Genomic DNA, 26,880 nt, shown 5'->3' with positions numbered 1-26,880 from the left:
GCGAGCACCTTTTACGGCCGGGGAGAGCAGCTGGGGCGGTGGCAGCGATGAGGACGGTGGTAATGAATAGAAAATGATGATGATGATGACGTGTAAACGTCAGTACTGCGGAGATAAAGGTGGTCGGGCGTGATGCTGTCTTTGCCGCTGGTGGTAGCAGCGGGTTATGTAAGAGGTAGCGATTGCAGTGATGGTGGTCGTGGTGGTTGTGAAAATAACGACAATTGTATGGGGAGCGGAAGCACAATGGTTAGCGCGCTGGCCTACAAACCCAACGACCCGAGTTCAATTCCCGCTCACGGCCAACACCGGCGACGTTGATTTGAATCGGTCCTGGGCCTCCCCTAGGTCGACTCACAAATGAGGACCTGGTGCAATGTGTAAACATCGCCACTGGAGAGACAAAGGCGGCCGGGCGTGGTGGTGGCCACCCACCTCCTCGCGTAGTGCGTTCACACTTCCACTCCTCACAACACCAACAACGCTAGGATTGCGATGACCAATTCACTAACTATTTAACTATATTTCTTATTTAACCAGATAAGGCCCACTGAGCTATAGAGAAGTTTTTCAGAAGAGACCTGGTCACAAATGATGCCTCAACTAAATTGCTCATCACGTGGACATTTATAGCAGTAGCCAAATACCTTAAACGCGTGACGTTGATTCTAAATGTGGAGGGAAAAACCGGAGAAAAATCCACGTGACCACGGGGAGAGAGAGAGAGATAGAGAGGCAAACTGGAAATATACAGCAGCAGGCGTCAGGGTCGGGATCGAACCCACGACCTCCTGTATACCAGGCGAGGTAGTTAACATCTCCTAGCCACCGTGATGATAATGAGAGAGAGACACGCATACTCCAAATATACAGAAGGTGTCAGGGTCGGGATCAAGCCCACGACCTCCTGTATACCAGGCGAGGTAGTTAACATCTCCTAGCCACCGTGATGATATTGAGAGAGAGAGACACGCAAACTCCAAATATACAGCAGGTTTCAGGGTCGGGATCTAACCCACGACCTCCCGTACACCAGGCAAGATAGTTAACATCTCCTAGCCACCATGATGATAATGAGAGAGAGACACGCAAACTCCAAATATACAGCAGGTGTCAGGGTCGGGATCGAACCCACGACCTCTTGTACACCAGGCGAGGTAGTAAACATCTCCTAGCCGCCGTGGCGCCCAATTAACGACCCCCCTGCCCCCCGTTTACCCGCGCGCCGGTGACGAAGGGCGCCAACTCCGGCGGGACAGGCAGCGCCGCCTCGATGGGCACGGGGGCCGAGATGAACGGGGGCGGTGGCCCCGGCGGGGGGGCCCCCCCACCGCCACCCCCCGGACTCGTCACGGACGAGGAGGAGGAGGAGGAGGAGGCCACGTGGGGGTCGTCCGTCTCCCCGGGGGAGTCGGCCGGAGGGCCCTCCAGCTTCTGCATGAGCACGGAGACGCGGGGGGGCAGCGTGGAAGCGCTCAGGCAGCAGGTCTGCCACGAGGCCATCTTGTGGGTCATCAGCTCCTTGGACTGCAGGAGGAGGTGGAGGAGGTGGGGGGGAAAGAAGAGGTCGGGGGGGGAGGAGGATGCATTTCGCTGCGGGTGGAGCAGCTGGTGTTGTCGCCATGATTATTGTGAGTTTGCGAGTGTTGTGGTTGCTGTTGTGGTTGTTGGTGTGGTAGTTGTTCGTGCCATCTTGCTACGATTATTGAGTTTGCGAGTGTTGTGGTTGTTGTTGTTGCCGTTGTTGGTGTGGTAGTTGTTCGTGCCATCTTGCCACGATTATTGAGTTTGCGAGTGTTGTGGTTGCTGTTGTTGTTGTCGTTGCGGTTGTTGGTGTGGTAGCTGCTCTCGCGCCACCGCTGGCCACGACAACTATTGGTGTTTGCGAGTTGCAATTATTCCGCTTGTTGTTGTTTTTTTAATTTTTAATTTTGTATTTTTTATATATATATATTTTTTAAATTTTACTTTTATTAATTTTATTTTTTTTTTACCTACGTGACTTTACCGAAAAAAAAACAAAAAAACTCCTAAGAATATAATATAGTTGTTGTGGCTGTTGTTGTTGTTGTTGTGGCTGTTGTTGTTGCGAGCGGCCATACCTTGCCGTGGTACTGTGCGAACACCTGCGTGACGGCGCACTGGCGGTCCACGAGGAAGCAGTAGCGACGGCGCTCCTCCACCAGCGCGCTGCGGTAGCCGTCGCTCACAAACTGCTGCAGCTCCGCGTGGCGCATCTGCATGTGGCTCAGCACCTGTGGGGCCGTCCATAAATGACGTCACGCGATTTTGGACGATTTTGGACGATTTTTGACCACCCCCTCCCCCTTTCATTCTCGTCACACGGCGTCACAAAAAGTCAGACCCCTCCCCCCACCCCCTCTTAAATATGACGTCACAAAGCTCTGCCCCTCCCCCCTCTCCCCCTCCCAAAAAAAATAAGCATGCTTCAAATCGCTTTAAACTATTGTCATTGTAGTGCGTATTTAATGCGGCGCTGCACTCTGATGTTGTAGGAGAAAACATTTATTAAAAAGTATATTTAATTAAGTAGAACGTGTTGTCTATATTTATTTAAAGTTGTGCATTTTGATGTGACGTCACATTTCTCAAATCCCACCCCTCGTCACACATCGTCACAAATGTCTGACCCCCCCCCCATCCCCTAGGTGCGTGACGTCATTTATGGACGGCCCCTTTGGGTGCAACACACGCAGACAAAATATTCCCCCCCCCCCCCCGCACGTAGCCTTGGACAGACTTGGGTTAGGGTTGGGTTTCGTGTTGGGTTTAGGAGTAATGTTGGGTTTAGGAAATGGTTCAGTGTGTTGGAAACAGTGTTATGGTTCACGTTGCGGTTGGGGTTAGATTTGTGATGAGCGCTGGGGTTAGGGTTAGAGTTGGGGTTAGGGTTAGAGTTGGGGTTAGGGTTAGGAATGGGGCTTAGTGTTGGGGTTAGTGTTGAGGTTAGTGTTGTGGTCAGGGTTAGTGTTGGGGTTAGTGTTGTGGTCAGGGTTAGTGTTGGGGTTAGTGTTGTGGTCAGGGTTAGTGTTGGGGTTAGTGTTGTGGTCTGGGTTAGTGTTGGGGTTAGTGTTGTGGTCAGGGTTAGTGTTGGGGTTAGTGTTGTGGTCAGGGTTAGTGTTGGGGTTAGTGTTGTGGTCAGGGTTAGTGTTGGGGTTAGTGTTGTGGTCTGGGTTAGTGTTGGGGTTAGTGTTGTGGTCAGGGTTAGTGTTGGGGTTAGTGTTGTGGTCAGGGTTAGTGTTGGGGTTAGTGTTGTGGTCAGGGTTAGTGTTGGGGTTAGTGTTGTGGTCTGGGTTAGTGTTGGGGTTAGTGTTGTGGTCAGGGTTAGTGTTGGGGTTAGTGTTGTGGTCAGGGTTAGTGTTGGGGTTAGTGTTGTGGTCAGGGTTAGTGTTGGGGTTAGTGTTGTGGTCTGGGTTAGTGTTGGGGTTAGTGTTGTGGTCAGGGTTAGTGTTGGGGTTAGTGTTGTGGTCAGGGTTAGTGTTGGGGTTAGTGTTGTGGTCAGGGTTAGTGTTGGGGTTAGTGTTGTGGTCAGGGTTAGTGTTGGGGTTAGTGTTGTGGTCAGGGTTAGTGTTGGGGTTAGTGTTGTGGTCTGGGTTAGTGTTGGGGTTAGTGTTGTGGTCAGGGTTAGTGTTGGGGTTAGTGTTGTGGTCTGGGTTAGTGTTGGGGTTAGTGTTGTGGTCAGGGTTAGTGTTGGGGTTAGTGTTGTGGTCTGGGTTAGTGTTGGGGTTAGTGTTGTGGTCAGGGTTAGTGTTGGGGTTAGTGTTGTGGTCAGGGTTAGTGTTGGGGTTAGTGTTGTGGTCAGGGTTAGTGTTGGGGTTAGTGTTGTGGTCAGGGTTAGTGTTGGGGTTAGTGTTGTGGTCAGGGTTAGTGTTGAGTTTAGTGTTGTGGTCAGGGTTAGTGTTGGGGTTAGTGTTGTGGTCTGGGTTAGTGTTGGGGTTAGTGTTGTGGCCAGGGTTAGTGTTGGGGTTAGTGTTGTGGTCAGGGTTAGTGTTGGGGTTAGTGTTGTGGTCAGGGTTAGTGTTGGGGTTAGTGTTGTGGTCATGGTAAGGGTTATAGGAGGGGTTAGGGTTATGAAAGGGGTTTAGTGTTGGGGTTCGTGTGAATGTGTGTGTTCAGACCAGGGCCAGAGTTAGCGTTTGAGATTCACGGCTTCAGGTTTAAGCCATCAGATTCGGCGGGTAGGGGGGGGGGGTTAGGGGTTCGATTCGGTTTTTCTCTTATCACGGGCTGGGTCTGGGTGTCTCCCCCTACCTTTGACTCCCGCTCGCGGTACTTCCCCGGGTTCTTGCTGCTCTTCTTGCTGACGCGCTTGAGCTCGGCCCTCACCTTCTCCACGCCGTCGGAGTGCGCGCGGTGCTCCACCTGGAACCGCTTGAGCGTCAGCTGCACGCGGCCACGGGGGGAGAAGGCGACGAGCCACACACACACACACACATGATAACCCACACACACATGATGACCCACACACACACACATGATAACCCACACACACATGATGACCCACACACACACACATTATAACCCACACACACATGATAACCCACAACACACATGATAACCCACACACACATGATAACCCACACACACGCACGATAACCCACACACATGATAACCCATACACATGATAACCCACACACACATGATAACCCACACACACGCGATAACCCACACACACACGCGATAACCCACACATATGATAACCCACACATGGTAACCCACACACGCGATAACCGACACATACACACGATAACCCACACACACGATAACCCACACACATACACACGATAACCCACACACACAACTATAACCCACACACACATGATAACCCACACACACGCGATAACCCACACACACACATGATAACCCACACACACACATGGTAACCCACACACAACTATAACCCACACACACATGATAACCCACACACACGCGATAACCCCCACACACACATGGTAACCCACACACACACGTGGTAACCCACACACAACTATAACCCACACACACATGATAACCCACACACACGCGATAACCCCCACACACACATGGTAACCCACACACACACGTGTGCTCACTCGTGCATCTACTTACACTAACGTACTTGACATCCTGATCCAACTTCTGCTCCAGCTGTGACAGCAGCTCCATGTGCAGAGATTTGATCTGATTACGGGCAAGGGGTCAAGAGGTGAGAGGTCACGGTAAGTTTGGCGAGAGGTCAGGGCAAGTGGGTGGGATGTCAGGGTGAGAAGTCAGAGTGAGCTGGCCTGGGTGAGGATAGGGGTGAGGGTGGTGTGCATGATGTGGCTGTGATGTCATCGTGGTGATGTCGATCTGGTTGTGGTCATGATGAGGTCAAGATGTGATCATGATGAGGTCATTATGTGGTCATGATGAGGTCATGATGTGGTCATGATGAGGTCACTATGTGGTCATGATGTCATGATGAGGTCATTATGTGGTCATGATGAGGTCAAGATGTGGTCATGATGAGGTCATTATGTGGTCATGATGAGGTCATGATGTGGTCATGATGAGGTCACTATGTGGTCATGATGTCATGATGAGGTCATTATGTGGTCATGATGAGGTCATGATGAGGTCAAGATGTGGTCATGATGAGGTCATTATGTGGTCATGATGAGGTCATGATGTGGTCATGATGAGGTCACTATGTAGTCATGATGTCATGATGAGGTCATTATGTGGTCATGATGAGGTCATGATGAGGTCATGATTTGGTTACGCTGCGGTTATGATGAGGTCATTATGTGGTCATGATGAGGTCATGATGAGGTCATTATGTGGTCATGACGAGGTCATGATGACGTCATGGTGACGTCATGGTGATGATGCTTCTGGTGACTTGGCCCTCTCCACAGCGTAGTGATTTGACGACTTTCAATAATTCCTGATCGCAGTTGAGTTCACAAATGGATTCTTTGTTGTATCATGTTCATCGCGATTCAACAAGTCACTCGGCTGATCCTGTTTATGATGACGACGACGATGATGATCACAACTTCCGTCGATGGCGTTTACGATTCTGCTGTCGATGATATTGATGGTTCTGCTGTTGATGATATTGATATTCATGCTTCTGCTGTTGATGATGACATTGACGACGACTTTGGTTGCGTCACCGCTGCCGCTCGCGATGACTCGTGAACTTGGTGATGAAAATAAATTAAATAATAAACGACGTCTATCTTCTTGGTTCTTTCGGTAAAGTCACGTTAGAATGGAAGTAATAAAATAATAAAACATAATAAAATAATTCTCACGACGTTTCGGCCACAACGCAAGCAGCCGTCCTCAGGTGGAGAATTTTTTTATTATGTTTTATTTTTATTATTTTATTATTTCCATTCTACGTGACTTTACCGAAAGAACCAAGAAGATGAATCCCTGCAGTCACGAAAGCTTTAAATCGAAAACGACGTCTAGTTCCATACGGCGTAATCTTTCACGCAAATAGCATCTCAACATCGGCGAGGAACCACCGACAAGCTGTATGGCAGCCAGACGGTGTGCGGGCGCTGCAAACAATTGCCCAAGCTCCGCGATCCTCTGTATACGAAGGTGTTAGCGGCCAACCAATGGGTGTTCAAACGAGTGGGAGTAAACTGGAGCCCCCACGCGTGCGAGGGGGAAACGCTCGATCTCCTGCACGAAATGGGGGAGACGATGTCAGTCCGCACTTTGCTGTTGCCGCCTTCTCCAGGCGATCCAGGGAGTTTCCGCAGCGTCTGTGCGGTGATCCACCAACCCCCTCTCCCGCTGCCGCTGCCTCCACAGCGGTGCGGGACTACGGGCTGAAAGCCACGTGCAGCAGCGTAGCACTCACCGCTTCCTCCATCTGGATCTGAATCTGCCGGTGAACCTCAGCCATCTGGAAGACTGTATCACCTGAACAACAACAACAACGTCAAACAATAAGAATCAACGTCAAAGAACGAGACACAACACAACAAACAATAAGACCGCAACAACAACAACAACACACACCAACAAATAATACAACACAACAGTGACACACAACGAACAATAACACACAACAAGAACAGGACACACCAACACACACAAAAAGACACAGTAGCGAACAATGGAACGCAACCACAGACAAGAATCTTGATGTGAAGCTTTCGTGGCTGCAGGAATCCATACCCATTGGTTCTCTCGGTAAAGTCACGTGGGTATAAGACGCAACATTAACAAGACACAACCACAGACGAGAAGACACAACAGAGAACTAGAGGCCGAAACCGAAAGTTAAAAATTGACTTTCGGCTGAAACCGAAAGTAACCCGAAAGAAAAAAATTGACTTTCGCCCGAAACCGAAAGTAAAAAATTTACTTTCGCCCGAAACCGAAAGTAAAAAATTGACTTTCGCCCGAAACCGAAAGTAAAAAATTGACTTTCGCCCGAAACCGAAAGTAAAAAATTTACTTTCGCCCGAAACCGAAAGTAAAAAATTTACTTTCAGCCAAAACCGAAATTATGCCGAAAGAGGCCATTTGCCAACTTTCGGCGCAGAAACCGAAACCGAATTTCGGTCGCCCTCTACAGAGAACGGCTTCTGAAGGAAGTAGACGTCACGGAGCTTGAACTTATTGCGACGCTTCCAATCGCCCCTTAGCCACACTGGGTGCTGCTGCGTCTCATCACGAGCCCCGCGCTACAGAGGTGTTAGGGGCCGTCCATAAATGACGTCACGCACCTAGGGGGGGGGGGGGGTCAGACATTTGTGACGATGTGTGACGAGGGGGGGGGAGTTTGAGAAATGTGACGTCACATAAAAATACGCTACTTTAAATAAATATATAATTGTTATAACAACACTCCTACAACATCAGAGTGCAGCGCCACATTAAATACGCACTACAATGACAATAGTTTAAAGCGATTTGAAGCGTGTTTTATTTTCAAAATGGAAACATGGTTGGGGGGGGAGGGGAGCAGAGCTTTGTGACGTCAAATTTGAGGGGGGTCTGACTTTTTGTGACGCCGTGTGACGAGGGGGGCGGGGGGTCAAAAATCGTCCAAAATCGCGTGACGTCATTTATGGACGGCCCCTTAGCCGCACGTCAATCAATCTTCATTCTATCTCCAGTATGGGCACGACGTCAGAACGGTACAACAATAATGCAAAAGCACGTTGGGAGTGCGAATCTAATAGGAAAGGAAAATAAATAGCTTGAATTTTTTTTTACAAATAAAACTCAACTGGTTTTATTTTCATCTTACCAGGTAAGGCCCACTGAGCAATAAGCTTCTTTTGTTCAGAAGCTACCTGGCCACACATGACAGCTAAACGAAGTGGCTTGTCTTCTTGGTTCTTTCGGTAAAGTCACGTAGAATGGAAATAATAAAATAATAAAAATTAAACATAATAAAATAATTCTCACGACGTTTCGGCCAGGTCTGTCGAGTAGACAGAGTCCTTCAGACTCTGTCTACTCGACAGACCTGCTCTCCACCTGAGGACGGCTGCTTGCGTTGTGGCCGAAACGTCGTGAGAATTATTTTATTATGTTTTATTTTTATTGTTTTATTATTTCCAGTCTACGTGACTTTACCGAAAGAACCAAGAAGATGAATCCCTGCAGTCACGAAAGCTTTAAATCGAAATGAAGTGGCTCATCCCTGCAGTAGCTCCCAAGAGCTGGGGATTTAGCCAAACGAAGTAAAGGCGCGGCCCTGCAACTGCTTGTGGAAGAGGCCTCTGGTAAAAAAAAGGGGGGACAGCAGCTGTACTTGGCCTACGTTTCCACGCCGGCCAGACGGAAGCGGATACCGCAAAACTACCTCTGAGATCCATTTTCTTATTCTTCTTCAAGTGACGCTCTGGTCCACACCACCAGACCACACACACACACGCAGCAGCAGGGGGCAGCACTTGCCCATCCGCTCCGCCGCACGAGAGGAGAGCTCCGTCTGGGGAACGACGTTTGACGCCGATGTTTCAATCTCAGAGCCGTCATTTTTTGTTTGGTCCGAACCAAATTTAATTCTAGATTTGAAGCTTTCGTGACTGCAAGGATTCATGCTCTTAGTTTTTTCGGTAAAGTCACGTAGGTAAAAAATTGTGAATTTTATTATTTAAATTTTTATTAATTTTAATTTCATTTCTTTACCTACGTGACTTTACAAATTTTAACGCGATGGATTTTGTTGTTGTCGCTGCTGCTGCTGCTGTTGTTGTTGCTGACCGGACTTATCAAATCGCCGCACGTGGGAGCCCAGTTTGACCGCGGCTTTGGCACCCGAGGTCTGAGAAGCCGGATTCGAAACGCAGAAAACCTCGTCGGTTCTGGCTCAGCGTCTCTGACAAGGCCATCACGCGCGAGCCCTCTGAGAGCCACCGCTGGGCAGCTCTTGCACATTCCGAGCTCTCAAAAGGAACCAGGATCTGCTTCTCTTGGCTCGGGGGGGAGCATCGGGCGAGGGGAATTCAGGGTCACGCTCACACGGAGACTTAGAGGTGAAACTTTTCCCGAGCTAAAATCACACAAAGGAGTTACTGAGGAGTTTAGCTGGGGTGGTGGGTGGGGTGGGGGGGCATTTGTCTTAATCTCACAGAGGGCAGAGATAAAGATCCCCCGTGTAGCCGACGCGGGCTTTTTGGGCAAGTGCTGTTGGGCAGCGCACGTGAAAGACGCCGGCTGTGGGCAGGTTCGTGCCCGGCCGCCTTTGTCTCCCCAGTGCTGATGGTCGATTTTTGTTGTTGTCTTTTTTTCACTGCACACCGCACGCACCGAGCGAAATCTGATGACTGTTTCAGATATTTGAAACTGATGGTGGATGTGGGAATCGAACTCGGGTCGTTGGGTTTGCAGTGCAGTCCGCTGACCACTGCGACAATAATAAAAAAAAAAGACAAAGATCCCCCCTCTAGCCTTAACGGGCTGTTGGGGCAAGTGCTGTTAGCGAGCACCTATGAAGGCCGGAACGGCACACGAGGAGGTGGGTGGCCAGCACCACGCTCGGCCGCCTTTGTCTCTCCAGTTCTGATATTTGCACACCGCACCAGGTGCTCTTTAAGGCTGAGTAGACCTGCTCAAAACACACACACACACATATTTGAATCGGTTCTGGGCCTCCCCTAGGGCGACTCCGTATCAAGTGAGTACCTGGGGCGGTGTGTAAGCATCGCCATTAGGGAGACAAAGGCGGCCTGGCGTGGTGCTGGTCACCCATCCTATCGTGTGCTGTGCCGGCCTTCACAGGTGCTGCTCGCTAACAGCACTTGCCCCAACAAGTCTGTTAAGGCTACACGGGGGATCTTTGTCTTCGTATATCCCCGCATGTTCCACACATCCCCACTGCATCCTTCCTGTGTGAGAGCCACCCCCTCTGCGTGTAAACACCACACATCCCCCTCTGCCCCCCCCCTCCACATCACCCCCCCTCCACCCATCCCCTCCCACCATCAGCGCCATCACACCCCCTCTTCCCCTCTTACAGCTCCCATCAACATCCCTGCACGTGACATCGTGCCCATCAACAGCTCCGTCACGCCTCACCATCTCGGCTCTGGCCACCTTTCCCCCCCTACGGACCGAACGGACACCACGCGGATTTGTGGCTAGGAGATGTTAACTACCTCGCCTGGTATGCAGGAGGTCGTTGGTTCGAGCCCGACCCTGACGCCTGCTGCTGTATATTTGGGAGTTTGCGTCTCTCTCTCATCATCATCAAGGTGGCTAGGAGATGTTAACTACCTCGCCTGGTATGCAGGAGGTCGTGGGTTCGAGCCCGACCCTGACGCCTGCTGCTGTATATTTGGGAGTTTGCGTCTCTCTCTCATCATCATCATGGTGGCTAGGAGATGTTGACTACCTCGCCTGGTATGCAGGAGGTCGTGGGTTCGAGCCCGACCCTGACGCTTGCTGCTGTATATTTGGGAGTTTGCGTGTCTCTCTCTGTCTCTCTGCCCGTGATCGCGTGGATTTTTCTCCGGGTCCTCCTGGATTTCCCTCCGCATTTGAGAATCAACATCACGCGTTTCGAGGGTCCGGCTGCTGTAAAATGTCACACGACGACGAGCCGCTTCGTTGAGCTGTCGTTCTCTGACAAATAACTACATCGCTCAGTGGTAAAAAAAAAAAATAGTTTTACATTTTTCAGCCGGCGTGAGGTCTGTTATCGTGACCGTGCACTAAATGGCGATAAAGTTCGACGCAGCGATGCCGGTACCACATATCGGTACATAAACCCGATGCAAATTTCTGGACAGGTGGCAACTCGCACCTCAGATTAGCACGACTGACGATTACCGTTGCGAAAGAAGTTCAACGTAGAGGACCCACAACTCTAGTGGTTGAGTGGGTGAGTGAGTTACTCAGTGACTTGGTACGTGAATGAGTGAACGAATGAGTTTGTTGGCGAGTGGGTCAGTGAGTCTGTGGGTTAATGAACGAGTTGGTTGGTAAGTGAGCCGGTGAGTGGGTGGGTGAGTTACTTGAAAAATTAATGAGTGAATTAATACGTTGGTTAGTGAGTGGGTGGGTGGGTGAATGAGTGAATGAGTTGGTTTGTGAGTGAGTGGGTGAATTAGTTGATTGGCGAGCGAGTGGGTGAATGAGTTGGTTGGCGAGCGAGTGGGTAAGTGAGTGAGTCGTTTAGTGAGCGATTGGGGGAGTGAGTTGGTTGGTGAGCGAGTGGGTGAGCGAGTGGGTGAGTGAGTGAGTTGGTTGGTGAGCGAGTGGGTGAGTGAGTGGTTTGGTGAGCGAGTGGGTGGGTGAATTGATTGGCGAGCGAGTGGGTGAGTGAGTTGATTGGTGAGCGAGTGGGTAAGTGAGTGAGTCGTTTAGTGAGCGATTGGGGGAGTGAGTTGGTTGGTGAGCGAGTGGGTGAGCGAGTGGGTGAGTGAGTGAGTGAGTTGGTTGGTGAGCGAGTGGGTGAGTGAGTGGTTTGGTGAGCGAGTGGGTGGGTGAATTGATTGGCGAGCGAGTGGGTGAATGAGTTGGATGGTGGGCGAGTGGGTGAGTGAGTTGATTGGTGAGCGAGTGGGTGGGTGAGTTGGTTGGTGAACGAGTAGGTGAGTGAGTGGTTTGGTGAGCGAGTGGGTGAGTGAGTGAGTCGTTTGGTGAGCGACGCCGCCACAGGGTACGGTATGTAACGTTGCACTTCTTTCGCACCGTACCTTAGCCAACCGTGCTAATCCAAGGCGCGGTGAGGTCACGGGGGCGCAAACAATCGCGCCCCTGGCCAACAACAACAACAAGAACCAGTCAAGTCGCCTTCCAAAAGCTACCAGAGGCGGATCTCGAAAACTTCCGAAAGTGGGGAGGGTGTTGGGGGGATCAGGGGCGGTCCTGAAACGTCTGGATTTTGTTTTTCAATGCCAGTTTATTTTCACAATTTTTTTGGGATTTCAGCGTCGGGGAAATAGCGGGGGGAGAGGTGCCCCCCACCCCCACCGCCCCCCCCCCCACCATGGATCCGCCACTGAAGGTCTCTTCCGTTACATGCCCCTCCTGACTTGTGGTGTCTTGCGTGGTCGTGGCCTTTTGGAATCACATCCATGGGCGTCTCGAGTGCCTTAGTAGCGAAGTTTGCCCTGGTGCGAGGCTCACGATGCCTCCCCCCCACCCTCGCGCCCCCCCTCCCCCGTAGCCTGGCGCTTTGCCCCCTCCCTTCGCGCGCGTTGGACTCGGTGCAGCTGCACCGCCTGCACACTCAATAGCTACGCCACTGTTTTCCCCCGGCCCCACTACTCTCATGGGGAGTGAGTGGCGGGGGGGCAGGAAGGAGGCGAGGTCGGCAGCTTTTACGAGTTTCCAACTTCAACAAAACTCACTCACGCACACACAAAGACAAAGGACCCCCCCCCCGCATATAGCCTTGAACAGGACGTTGGGGCAAGTGCTGTTAGCACCAACGGGCATATTAGCCATGACGATGACGGCGGTGGTGGTGGTGAAGATATTAGTGATTGATGGTGGTGGTGGTGAGGATATTCGTGACTGATGATGATAGTGGTGTGGATATTAGTGACTGATGATGATGATGAAGATATTTGTGATTGATGGTGGTGGTGGTGATGAGGATATTCGTGATGAAGATGTTGGCACCGATGCATATTTCCACTCACAATTCTGTCTAATTGTGATTAAGCAAAACGATCTGGTGATGTTGCTGCTGCATTGTTGACAGCACAGTTAACGACTCCACACGGCCAATAACAAACGCCGTTGGTGTGGGAAAATCCAGAAAGGGGCCGCAGACCGAAACGTCGCCTATTATAGACGTGACGAATATCTTGGGCATTTTTTGTCGTGTCGATGATTCGATACAAAATCTTAGGTTTTTTCGGTAAAGTCACGTAGGTAAAAAAGATTTTCTTATTTTATTTTTTTATAATAAAAATAAGATTAATATTTTTTTATTTTTTATTTTATTTTTTATTTTTTACCTACGTGACTTTACCGAAAAAACCTAAGAGTACGAATCCTTGCAGTCACGAAAGCTTCAAATCTAGAATTAAGATAATTCGATAGTTGTGAGATAAAAAAAAAGATAATAACAACCTTTAAGCGCGAATTCACCCGCCCCGACCCGACTCATCTCAACCCAAACTGTCGCCTCTGCCAGCCCCGTCAGAGTAACGGAGAATTCCGGCGTCTGAGCCCCCACACGCCCCCCCCCTTCCGAGGCAATGTGGGGGGAGGCGACCACGTAGTGAGTAAATCGGGTGTGGTGAGGTTTTTATTTTTTTTGCGGCGAGGATTTGAATGCGTTTCTGAGCAACGCTCTCGAAACTCAGGAAACGAATTCGCGTAAGAACGCGGGCGATAAACCTCCCACCGCCCCCCCCTCTCCCGAAACAAAAAAAAACTGGCAGCTTCCTGCGAGCACAGAACACAAAATCAAACAAACATCACCAGTCGCGCGCGAGCTAATAATACCAAGGACATTCATGGCTGTGCTATGGACCATATGCAGAACTAACGGGAGGAACTCCGAAAGCCCTCTCGACGTGGCCAACAGCAGGATAATTCTAGCTGTTGAACATAATGCAGCTGCCATTCGCAAGAAGAAGTCGAAGACATGGTCATACATAGAGTATCTGCATCTCTATGTATGCATCGTATACACCATAGAGATACGTACGCACATTGTAGAGACCAATGGAAGTACACCGAGACTTAGAGAAATACGCAGACCCATTGAGATACAGACATACACGGTAGCGAGATGTTAACTACCTCGCCTGGTATACAGGAGGTCGTGGGTTCGATTCCGATCCCGACCACGACGCCTGCTGCTGTATATTTGGAGTTTGCGTGTCTCTCTCTCCCCGTGGTCGCGTGGATTTTTCTCGGGTCCTCCGGTTTTACCCCCTATCCGCCCCCCCCCCACATTTAGAATCAACATCACCACCACGCGTTCCGAGTACGTGTCTGCTGTTATCAATTCCGACACGATGATGGCGATAAGCCCGCTTCGTCGAGCAAACATTTGCGACAGCGAGGTCGCTTCTGGAAAAGAGCTCCATCGCTCAGATGGGCCCCTTACCTGGTCAAGTAAAACATTGTTGAAATATTTCGATTTAAAGCTTTCGTGACTGCAGGGATTCATCTTCTTGGTTCTTTTGGTAAAGTCGTCACGTAGAAGGAAAATAATAAAATAATAAAAATAAAACATAATAAAATAATTCTCACGACGTTTCGGCCACAACGCAAGCAGCCGTCTTCAGGTGGAGAACAGGTCTGTCAAGTAGACAGATTTTTGTCTACTTCAGGTGGAGAACAGGTCTGTCAAGTAGACAGATTTTTGTCTACTTGACAGACCTGTTCTCCACCTGAAGACGGCTGCTTGCGTTGTGGCCGAAACGTCGTGAGAATTATTTTATTATGTTTTATTTTTATTATTTTATTATTTTCCTTCTACGTGACTTTACCGAAAGAACCAAGAAGATTGTTGAAATAGTTGTAAATAAAGTTGTGGCCACGCAACCCAAACAATGGGCCGTAGAGTGAACAAGCTCCGTCTGTGCTCCTTCATTGTTGTATTGTTTGTTGTTGTATTGTTTGTTATTGTATTGTTTGTTGTTGTATTGTTTGTTGTTGTATTGTTTGTTGTTGTATTGTTTGTTGTTGTATTGTTTGTTGTTGTTGTATTGTTTGTTGTTGTATTGTTTGTTGTTGTATTGTTTGTTGTTGTATTGTTTGTTGTTGTATTGTTTCTTGTTGTTGTATTGTTTGTTGTTGTATTGTTTGTTGTTGTATTGTTTGTTGTTGTATTGTTTGTTGTTGTATTGTTTGTTGTTGTATTGTTTGTTGTTGTATTGTTTGTTGTTGTTGTATTGTTTGTTGTTGTATTGTTTGTTGTTGTTGTATTGTTTGTTGTTGTATTGTTTGTTGTTGTATTGTTTGTTGTTGTTCTAGCTTGCTGACCCTAACCCTACCGGACATCTGTGAAAGAAACAAAACAAAGAGCTTCACAGCTCATCGGATTCCCCCAGTCTTGAACAAAACAGTGTTCCGATTCAACGGCGTCGAGCCGCTGAATCAGATTGCCAGAGGATTTGCCAAGAGGCGGCCGCTTTCCCCTCGTGTGTATAGAATTCCGCCGTTCGCGTCCATGGCAGGGGGCTGCCCCTGGTAAAAATAAAAAAATAAATTCTGCCGGTTCGTTACCACGTGAACACGGTGGAGACCCTAGCAGATGGTCTACTCTCTCTTGGTCAGCGTTCTTCACGCGTTTCAGAGGGGTGGCGGGAGGGGCAGGCGACGATAAAACATCATTCCACTTTCGCCGATAATTAAGACATCATCAGTGCCGAGGACTGCCGCCACACCATTTTAAACCATTGTGAGGTTTGACAGCAGCACGGTGATGATGATGATGATGGGTGGGGTGTGGGGTGTTTTGACTCTGGGTGTAGTGTCGCGGTTCGCAGGTCAGGGGCCGCACTAAAGGCCATCAGAGGCCCGCAGTGGCCCGCTGGGCCTTGCAATGGAGAACGCTGGCTTCTAACACCACCATCACCAACACACGAATCGCCGTCGCTACCAACCCCATCACCAACATCGTCCACCACCACCACCACCACCAACCACCACTAGCAACAACATCACCACCATCACTAAAAACGAATCACCGTCGCTACCAACCCCATCTCACCACCACCAACCACCACTCGCAACATCACCACCACCATCACCACCAAAAACGAATCACCATCGCCACCGACCCCCATCACCACCACCAACCACCACGAGCAACAACATCACCGCCATCACCACCGTTGCCACCATCACCATCGTTACCATCACCACCGTTGCCACCATCACCATCGTTACCATCACCACTCCGGGCTGGCCTTCCTTATCTGCTGCCCGCGCTGCCCACCGCCGCGTTATCTCCTCTCCCCAACTGCGCCGAGAGTTCCCCGCGCCAGATAAGCTCACTCGGTCTGCAAAGAACTCTCACTGCAGTACTCTCACTGCAGTACTCTCACTGCCTGCAGACTGGCCTCAGTACTGAGTTTGTGGCTGCTGCTGCTACTGCTATAACGTTCCACGTGGCGACAAGGCACTTGGTTGGGCCATCAACGAGTGATTGCCAGGTTGCTTCCGAAAGAAGGGCTAAAGAGCTCAGTGGGCCTTACCTGGTAAACGACGTAGTTTAGTCTATGGGTCTCTATGGATCTCTATGGGCTTTAGAGTCTTTGGCTGCTGCTATAGCTTTCCACGTGGCGAGGCGTCGCGAGGTTGAGCTATGAAATAGCAACGGCCAGGTCGCTAGCTGTAAGAAGAGCTACACAGCTCTGATGGAGCTTACCTGGTCAGATAAAACATAGCTTACATGGGGCAATGCCCCCCCTCCACCTCCTTGAGACCCAGAAAATTGGTATCGTATCGATAAACACGGCACCCCCCCCCCCCCCAGTGTGCCGAGAAGTCCGGTGGGGGCGGGGGGGGAGGGCTCGGCTAGCGGGGATGGTGAGGATGGGGTGAGGATGGGGTCAAGAGATTTGTTGAGAGCCGTATGGGTCAGAAGGAGGAGGATGTTCAAACTCCATTCTGTGGACTCCGTCGGAAGCCCGCGCAGAGAGAGAGGGAGGGCCAGGACCGGATCGATGGCAGTGGCAGCACGCGGTTAGGGGTTGGTGGCGCTCCCGATGATTTTCCGGCAGCCGAGTTCTGTACCGGCAGCATAACGAGCGGTGGGGGGCAGGGGGGGCAGGAGGTGCCTTAGCCTCCTGCCCCCCACTCCAAAGCGGTGCGGCCGTGTGAGACAAATCACAATATTGGGGGCACCACCTTACAGGTTGTTGCAACTCCCTGAGCTGATAATGTAGTTTACTACGCCACTGATGATGTAGTTACTACACCACTGATAATGTAGTTACTACGCCACTGATAATGTAGTTTACCACGCCACTGATAATGTAGTTACTACGCCACTGATAATGTAGTTACTACACCACTGATAATGTAGTTACTACGCCACTGATAATGTAGTTACTATGCCACTGATAATGTAGTCACTACGCCACTGATAATGTAGTTACTACACCACTGATAATGTAGTTACTGCACCACTGATAATGTAGTCACTACGCCACTGATAATGTAGTTACTACGCCACTGATAATGTAGTTGCTACACCACTGATAATGTAGTTACTACGCCACTGATAATGTAGTCACTACGCCACTGATAATGTAGTTACTACGCCACTGATAATGTAGTTACTACGCCACTGATAATGTAGTCACTACGCCACTGATAATGTAGTTACTACACCACTGATAATGTAGTTACTACGCCACTGATAATGTAGTTGCTACACCACTGATAATGTAGTTACTACGCCACTGATAATGTAGTTACTACGCCACTGATAATGTAGTTACTACGCCACTGATAATGTAGTTTACTACGCCACTGATAATGTAGTTACTACGCCACTGATGATGTAGTTACTACGCCACTGATAATGTAGTCACTACACCACTGATAATGTAGTTACTACGCCACTGATAATGTAGTTACTACGCCACTGATGATGTAGTTACTACGCCACTGATAATGTAGTCACTACACCACTGATAATGTAGTTACTACGCCACTGATGATGTAGTTACTACGCCACTGATGATGTAGTTACTACGCCACTGATAATGTAGTCACTACACCACTGATAATGTAGTTACTACACCACTGATGATGTAGTTACTACGCCACTGATAATGTAGTCACTACACCACTGATAATGTAGTTACTACACCACTGATAATGTAGTTACTACGCCACTGATAATGTAGTCACTACACCACTGATAATGTAGTTACTACGCCACTGATAATGTAGTCACTACACCACTGATAATGTAGTTACCACGCCACTGATAATGTAGTCACTACGCCACTGATAATGTAGTCACTACACCACTGATAATGTAGTCACTACGCCACTGATAATGTAGTTACTACACCACTGATAATGTAGTTACTACACCACTGATGATGTAGTTACTACGCCACTGATAATGTAGTTACTACACCACTGATAATGTAGTCACTACGCCACTGATAATGTAGTTACTACACCACTGATCATGTAGTTACTACACCACTGATAATGTAGTTACTACGCCACTGATAATGTAGTTACTACACCACTGATAATGTAGTCACTACGCCACTGATAATGTAGTCACTACACCACTGATAATGTAGTTACTACACCACTGATGATGTAGTTACTACGCCACTGATAATGTAGTTACTACACCACTGATAATGTAGTCACTACACCACTGATAATGTAGTCACTACGCCACTGATAATGTAGTCACTACACCACTGATAATGTAGTTACTACACCACTGATGATGTAGTTACTACGCCACTGATAATGTAGTTACTACACCACTGATAATGTAGTCACTACGCCACTGATAATGTAGTTACTACGCCACTGATAATGTAGTTTAGTACGTCACTGATGATGTAGTTACTACACCACTGATAATGTAGTCACTACGCCACTGATAATGTAGTTACTACGCCACTGATAATGTAGTTACTACGTCACTGATAATGTAGTTACTACACCACTGATAATGTAGTTACTACGCCACTGATAATGTAGTTACTACGCCACTGATAATGTAGTTACTACGCCACTGATAATGTAGTTACTACACCACTGATAATGTAGTCACTACGCCACTGATAATGTAGTTACTACGCCACTGATAATGTAGTTACTACACCACTGATAATGTAGTCACTACGCCACTGATAATGTAGTTACTACGCCACTGATAATGTAGTTACTACGTCACTGATAATGTAGTTACTACACCACTGATAATGTAGTTACTACACCACTGATAATGTAGTCACTACGCCACTGATAATGTAGTTACTACACCACTGATAATGTAGTTACTACGTCACTGATAATGTAGTTACTACACCACTGATAATGTAGTTACTACGCCACTGATAACGTAGTTACTACACCACTGATAATGTAGTTACTACACCACTGATAATGCAGTTACTACGTCACTGATAACGTAGTTACTACACCACTGATAATGTAGTTACTACACCACTGATAATGTAGTTACTACGCCACTGATAACGTAGTTACTACACCACTGATAATGTAGTTACTACACCACTGATAATGTAGTTACTACACTACTGATAATGTAGTCACTACGCCACTGATAATGTAGTTACTACACCACTGATAATGTAGTCACTACGCCACTGATAATGTAGTTACTACACCACTGATAATGTAGTCACTACACCACTGATAATGTAGATACTACGCCACTGATAATGTAGTTACTATGCCACTGATAATGTAGTTACTACTCCACTGATAATGTAGTTACTACGCCACTGATAACGTAGTTACTACACCACTGATAATGTAGTCACTACGCCACTGATAATGTAGTTACTACACCACTGATAATGTAGTTACTACGTCACTGATAATGTAGTTACTACACCACTGATAATGTAGTTACTTTGCCACTGATAATGTAGTTACTACTCCACTGATAATGTAGTTACTACGCCACTGATAACGTAGTTACTACACCACTGATAATGTAGTCACTACGCCACTGATAATGTAGTTACTACGCCACAGATAATGTAGTTTACTACGTCACTGATAATGTAGTTACTACACCACTGATAATGTAGTTACTACACCACTGATAATGTAGTTACTGCGCCACTGATAATGTAGTTACTACGCCACTGATAATGTAGTTACTACACTACTGATAATGTAGCTACTACACTACTGATAATGTAGTTACTACACCACTGATAATGTAGTTACTACACTACTGATAATGTAGTTACTACGCCACTGATAATGTAGTTACTACGCCACTGATAATGTAGTTATTACACCACTGATAATGTAGTTACTACACCACTGATAATGTAGTTACTACACCACTGATAATGTAGTTACTACGTCACTGCTAATGTAGTTACTACGTCACTGATAATATAGTCACTACGCCACTGATAATATAGTCACTATGCCACTGATAATGTAGTTACTACGCCACTGATAATGTAGTCATTACACCACTGATAATGTAGTTACTACACCACGGATAATGTAGTTACTACGCCACTGATAATGTAGTCACTACACCACTGATGATGTAGTTACTACACCACTGATAATGTAGTTACTACGTCACTGATAATGTAGTTACTACACCACTGATAATGTAGTTACTACGCCACTGATAACGTAGTTACTACACCACTGATAATGTAGTTACTACACCACTGATAATGCAGTTACTACGTCACTGATAATGTAGTTACTACACCACTGATAATGTAGTTACTACACCACTGATAATGTAGTTACTACGCCACTGATAATGTAGTCACTACACCACTGATAATGTAGTTACTACACCACGGATAATGTAGTTACTACGCCACTGATAATGTAGTCACTACACCACTGATAATGTAGTTACTACACCACTGATAATGTAGTTACTACACCACTGATAATGTAGTTACTACGTCACTGATAATGTAGTTACTACGCCACTGATAATGTAGTTACTACGCCACTGGGACGTACCGCAATGTGTCGAGGACTCTAACAAACGCGCCCCCGTCCCCGACCCCCCTACCCCCCATCGCAGTGGAGGGCAATAATCACCCCCCCCCCCTCGTGCACCAGTCGTCTGCCCGAGCCAATTGAGCGAGGTCAAACCCACGCACCATAACCACGGCAAGTCACATGGCGGTGGCGTTAATCCCGGCGCTAATCCCCGAACCCAGCCCAGATTTAAACCCTTCCCTTTCGCTCCCCGTCATAGGAATGTGGAATCTCAAATGCCGCGGACACAGTGCCAGCACCACCGAAGGTTATCGCGCCCCCCCCCCCCCCACCAATCATCGTTGGTCGGTCGTACTCTGGGGAGTGCTCTCCACACTTGGACCTTTGGCTTCAATTCCGTCACGGCTCTCGCCAGAGCCGGCCCAGCCACTAAGCGACCCTTGCAATTGCAAAGGGCCCCGTGGCCAGCAGAGGGCCCCCTAGAGTCACTGCTAGCTAGTGGGTGAAAAAAATCATACATCAAAGGGGCCTCCAACCAAATTTTGCTTAGGGCCCCCAAAGGTCTAGGGCCGGTTCTGGCTCTCGCCCATCGTTCATCGCCCCGTCTGGCCCGCGCTGAGCCCTGCCCGAGGCCACCGCTTACTGAGCCCAACAGCCCAATGCGGTCGGTGTTTCTGAACTTCTGTACGGCTCTCCGACCTTCATTGCATTTCATTGACAGGACCCAACGCAGGAGATCCTCTGGATTTGATCTCCCACGAAGCTGCGAATGGTTCCATCCTTGAACGCATCCACTGCACAAACCACGGCGGTAGAATATGCGGGATACTTTCTCCAGCAGCGGTGCGACTGTGGTCATCCAGAACAGATCTTACAACCTATAACGACGCAATGCCCGATCCACACATACGAAGGTACGAAGGAGACGTCACAGCGATGATCAGACTCCGCTTGCTCCTGACGCGGTTATTTGGGCTTGACCACCTCAATGTGAAATTGTCGTCGTTGCTCTGCATCTACATCAGCAGCCGTGCGACAAAAAATTAACCCGTAAAAACAAAGTTTTTCACTATAAATCCTTTATATGCGTGGCGGCTAGAGTCCTCTCGTCCTCTGGCTTGAGATGGCTGCCACCTATGGGTCAGATGATTGCCTGCCACCATTAAGCAATTGGTAATTAAATACAAATGCTGATCTCGTCAAAGGAGCATTTGAAACATCATCACGCGAACTCAAACGGTCACTCTCGCGGAAGCGGCTTTCAGGCGAACCAGTCGAGCCGAGGCGGCGGTCGTCGCATCGCGCACTTTCAGATGCGCTTCTGCGGCCGTCTGGAATGCTCTTCCTTCCAAAATGAGGAAACCACTGGAGCCACGCGCTTTAAAATAATGGAGATTGAAAACTGATTTCTTTGAAACTGCGTTTTGTGTTTAGTTTGTTGTCCTTTTCCCCGCACCTCCGATTAGCGCGGATGGCTAAGTACGGTGGGAAAGAAGTTCAACGTAGACTCATATACATACGTGCCAGGCGGAAACAAGTTTTCAATCAGCGGACGATGACCCATCATGGCGTACGGATCAGTAAGATGGACGCTGACAATCAAGAGCCTGAACTACTGGCTTCAAGGCCACACCATCGTGCCTTCAGGACCGCGGTGGTGAGATGTTAACTACCTCGCTTGGAATACAGGAGGTCGTGGGCTTCATCCCGACTCTGACGATGCCTGGAGTTTGCGTGTCTCTCTCTCTTTCTCTCCCCGTGGTCGCGTGGATTTTCTCCGGGTCCTCCGGTTTTTCCCATCCACATTCAGAAACACGCATTTAGATTATTTGGCCGCTATGAATTCCCACGTGATGATGATAAGCCCACTTCGTTGGGCTACCATTTGTGATAGCCAGATCGCTTATGAAAAACATCTCTATAGCTCAGTAGGCCTTGCCTGGTAAAAGAAAAATTTCGATTTCAAGCTTTTGTGACTGCAGGGATTCATCTTCTTGGTTCTTTCGGTAAAGTCACGTAGAAGGGAAGTAATAAAATAATAAAAATAAAACAATAAAAATATCACGACATTTCTGCCACAACACAAGCAGCCGTCCTCAGGTGAAGAACAGGGTTGTCGGAAAGACAGCGTCCTAATGAACACTGCCAAGCTTGGCAGCGTATTTTACGTTGGGTGGAAGGAGCAGAGCGCCTTGACAAAGGAGTTTACATATCTCGATTTAAAGCTTACGTGACTGCAGGGATTCATCTTCTTGGTTCTTTCGGTAAAGTCACGTAGAAGGGAAGTAATAAAATAATAAAAATAAAACATAATAAAATAATTCTCACGACGTTTTGGCCACAACGCAAGCAGCCGTCCTCAGGTGAAGACCAGGTCTGTCGGGGAGACAGCGTCTGAATCCATTGCTGCTTCTAAGACGTTGCGAACTGTCTCCCCGACAGACCTGTTCTTCACCTGAGGACGGCTGCTTGTGCTGTGGCCGAAACGTCGTGAGAATTATTTTTTTATTATTATTTTATTACTTCCCTTCTACGTGACTTTACTGAAAGAACCAAGAAGAAAAATATAAATTGTTTAATTTAAGTTTAATAATTATCTCTAAAACACAGCCCCCCACTAGAGGTAGCTCTAGAGAGGCCCCCCCTCTCGTGGGGTACCTTGGCCTACTCTTCCACGGTGGCCGGACGTCTCGGGTTTGCCACCTGTCCGGGTTTGACCGAGATGGTTGCGGAATCGACCGTGCGCGTTTCCTGGTGGCAGCAGCAGCAGCAGCAATGGATTCGTGCCCAGAGCTGTCATCGGCGGCGTCGCCGCGTCGGACTCCAACGCAGCAAACGCTGCGCGGTTGTCGATAAGGGAGCTGGTGCTGACTGAGCAATGCGAGCGGGGTTGGTCTCCAAAGCGGCGGTGGCGGTCCCTAATCTTCTAAGGCGTTGCGAGTTACCCACGCTCTGAGCCACCACACGTGGCTTCGTGTAGTGCGAAAGAAGTTCAATATACATACATACGGACACAGCAATATCAATGGGTGCATCACAGGTGGTCGACTGGCAAGACTTGCGGGGGTAAATGTGGGATTGTTGCACACAGCGTTTGGTGTACGGTGCTTTTTGTGGAAGACTTTGCAGTTTTTTCCTGGATTTTTCTGTTTGCGCATAGTCACTTTAAGATGTTTTCTTGTTCATGTTTTTGTTTTGTTGCGGTTGCACCCGATTCAAGAGCCGAATGGCTCACAGGGCTATACCTAATAAACTGAAACTGAAACACGTGACCCTGGTGAGCAACAACTTCTCCGGCCTCCGCAATACCGTAAAGTGTTCAAACCGCGTGCCGCATATACTGTATATGTGTGTGGGGTTCGTTTCTATTTTTTAGTGAGTGACGCGCATTGCAAATGGCCATTGAGACTTTTTTTTGGGGGTTTGACAAACGGAAACTTACAAAATGCTCTAATAATGGAATCGCGTGTGGAGCGATGCCGATTTTCGAAGTCAAGAAAATTATTTGGTGACGCCGCCACCACCGCCACCGCTGCTGCTGCGTTGGCGTTGGTAGAAAAGCACAACCAACAACAACTCCCCATCGAACTGTTACAGCCTTACGTCAGTATACACTACACTATACACTACACTATACATTGCTATACACTACACTATACACTACACTATACACTACACTATTATACACTACACTACTATACACTAGACTATACATGACACTACTATACACTACACTACTATACACTACACTATACACTACACCGCTATACACTACACTATACACTACACTACTATACACTACACTATACACTACACTACTATACACTACACTATACACTACACTATACACTACACTACTATACACTACACTATACACTACACTACTATACACTACACTATACACTACACTACTATACACTACACTATACACTACACTATACACTACACTACTATACACTACACTATACACTACACTGCTATACACTACACTATACACTACACTACTATACACTACACTATACACTACACTGTTACAGCCTCACGTGGGTTCTCTGCTGATGCCCCTTCGGCGTGGGACTCTCTAATCCCTTTGCACATCTGCAACATGGCAACATGGCACGCACTCTGACCTCTGCCAATGAACACCTACAGGCCTCTCTCTCTCGATGTGTGTTGGCTCGGGGCTGTCGAGAATCCCTGAGTTTGGCTCGGCGCGCCTATGAGCTGTCGAATTGTCTGCAAAATGTGTCACGTTATAAAAATCATCATTATCATCATCATCATCTTAGTCAACTAAAACGCATCTCGATTTAAAGCTTTCGTGACTGCAGGGATTCATCTTGTTGGTTCTTTCTGCAGGGATTCATCTTCTTGGTTCTTTCGGTAAAGTCACGTAGAAGGGAAATAATAAAATAATAAAAATAAAACATATTTTATTACGTTTTATTTTTATTATTGTATTATTTCCCTTCTACGTGACTTTACCGAAAGAACCAGGAAGATAAAACGCATCTGTCAATAGCAACACTGTGTGTGTGTGACGCTCGAAGCACGTACTCCAGGCAAAAGGAACCAGAGGCAGTGAAGGCCCCGGGGGGGGGGGGGGGGTGATGGGAGAGATGATTGTGGAGCCAGGGTTGACGCCGCTGGTGGTGGACAGGGCAGCGTGGATGGAGGCCTCAGCGGAGTTGCTGCCACCAACCCCCCCCCCGCACCCACCCCGCGAACAGATTCAGTTGGGAAAAGCGTGCCGATGTTGGTTGATTCATATGCAAGAGGTGAGTTATTGGGTAATGGGCCCCTCTTTGAAGCAGGTAGAGAGGTGAGGTCACAGTCTGGTTGAAAGGTGGACGAAGTTTTGCCCAATCCAGCTGCAGCAACAAAATGTTGCTATATACTTAACAAACACAACAATAATCATGCACTTTTTCGATTAAAAGCTTTCGTGACTGCAGGGATTCATATTCTTGCTGTGGTTTTCACACCTAATGATGATTGCTTGTGTTGCAATCGAAACGTCGTGAGAATTGTATTGTTTAATATTTTATTATTTTACTATTTCCCTTCTACGTGACTTTACCGAAAGAACCAAGAATATGAATCATGCCCTTGTTTACACCGTTGGGCCTGAAGAGAACCACATTTTTTTTTGTAAACGAGTTATTTCAGATGACCATTTCATTTCTTTATATTTTTTTAATGAGTGGCCTATCAAGAGTTACACTCACAGCAGCAGAGCAAGTTAAAAACAAAACTCAACGCGTTCGTTAAAAATAAAACAGCGCTGTGGCCTTAATAAGGAAGGATGTGTATAAATAGGCGATTATCCCAAAAAAAGACCAAATTAAATATAAAACGCGCTGTTTCACTGCGGTGTCCGGCACGGCACCCCGGGGGGGAGGGAGAGAAGGGGGGGCACTGATTGTGTGCCGAAGTAAAAACCAAAAGGGCTCGATTCGGCGCGGCAACCGACTGTCTGTAGAAAGAGAGAGAGGGCGAAACAGTGAATCGTTTGCACAACAAACGATTCACGGACGAACGAAAAACTTCGCGAGAGTGCGCGCAGAAATATACGGAGAGACGCGGGCCCACTGACAAAAAGGCAGTTCTAAAGAAGTTCGTTTTCAATCTACGTGTCTCTACGCATCTCTTTGAATCTACGCATTTCTCTGGGCCTCCGTGTGGCTCCGTTCGATCGATCGTACATTGTTTACGTGGCGCGAGAGACGTTTGGCCGTAAGCCGCTTCACAAGAATGACCCGCGGA

The 26,880-nt window shown here is 48.0% G+C and overlaps 1 protein-coding gene across 3 annotated transcripts in view; it reads right to left on the bottom strand.

Moving 5' to 3' along the window:
- The window catches only part of LOC144730283 (BAR/IMD domain-containing adapter protein 2-like), a 51,070-nt gene that overhangs the window by 11,786 nt on the left and 12,404 nt on the right, over positions 1 to 26,880 (bottom strand). For all 3 annotated transcript variants that reach the window (XM_078610968.1, XM_078610969.1, XM_078610967.1), the window contains 5 exons: positions 6,866 to 6,927; positions 5,110 to 5,181; positions 4,273 to 4,404; positions 2,103 to 2,255; positions 1,219 to 1,527 (listed from right to left, as the gene is read on the bottom strand). In XM_078610968.1, coding sequence (XP_078467094.1) covers positions 1,219 to 1,527; positions 2,103 to 2,255; positions 4,273 to 4,404; positions 5,110 to 5,181; positions 6,866 to 6,927 — 728 coding nt within the window. The remainder of the gene's footprint in view (positions 1 to 1,218; positions 1,528 to 2,102; positions 2,256 to 4,272; positions 4,405 to 5,109; positions 5,182 to 6,865; positions 6,928 to 26,880) is intronic.

The sequence above is a fragment of the Lampetra planeri genome, chromosome 35 (genome assembly GCF_965212315.1).
Source record: "Lampetra planeri chromosome 35, kcLamPlan1.2.h2, whole genome shotgun sequence".
Lineage (NCBI taxonomy): Eukaryota > Metazoa > Chordata > Hyperoartia > Petromyzontiformes > Petromyzontidae > Lampetra > Lampetra planeri.
The sequence above is the reverse complement of the archived record's forward strand: the minus strand, read 5'-3'. Positions and strand labels throughout refer to the sequence as shown.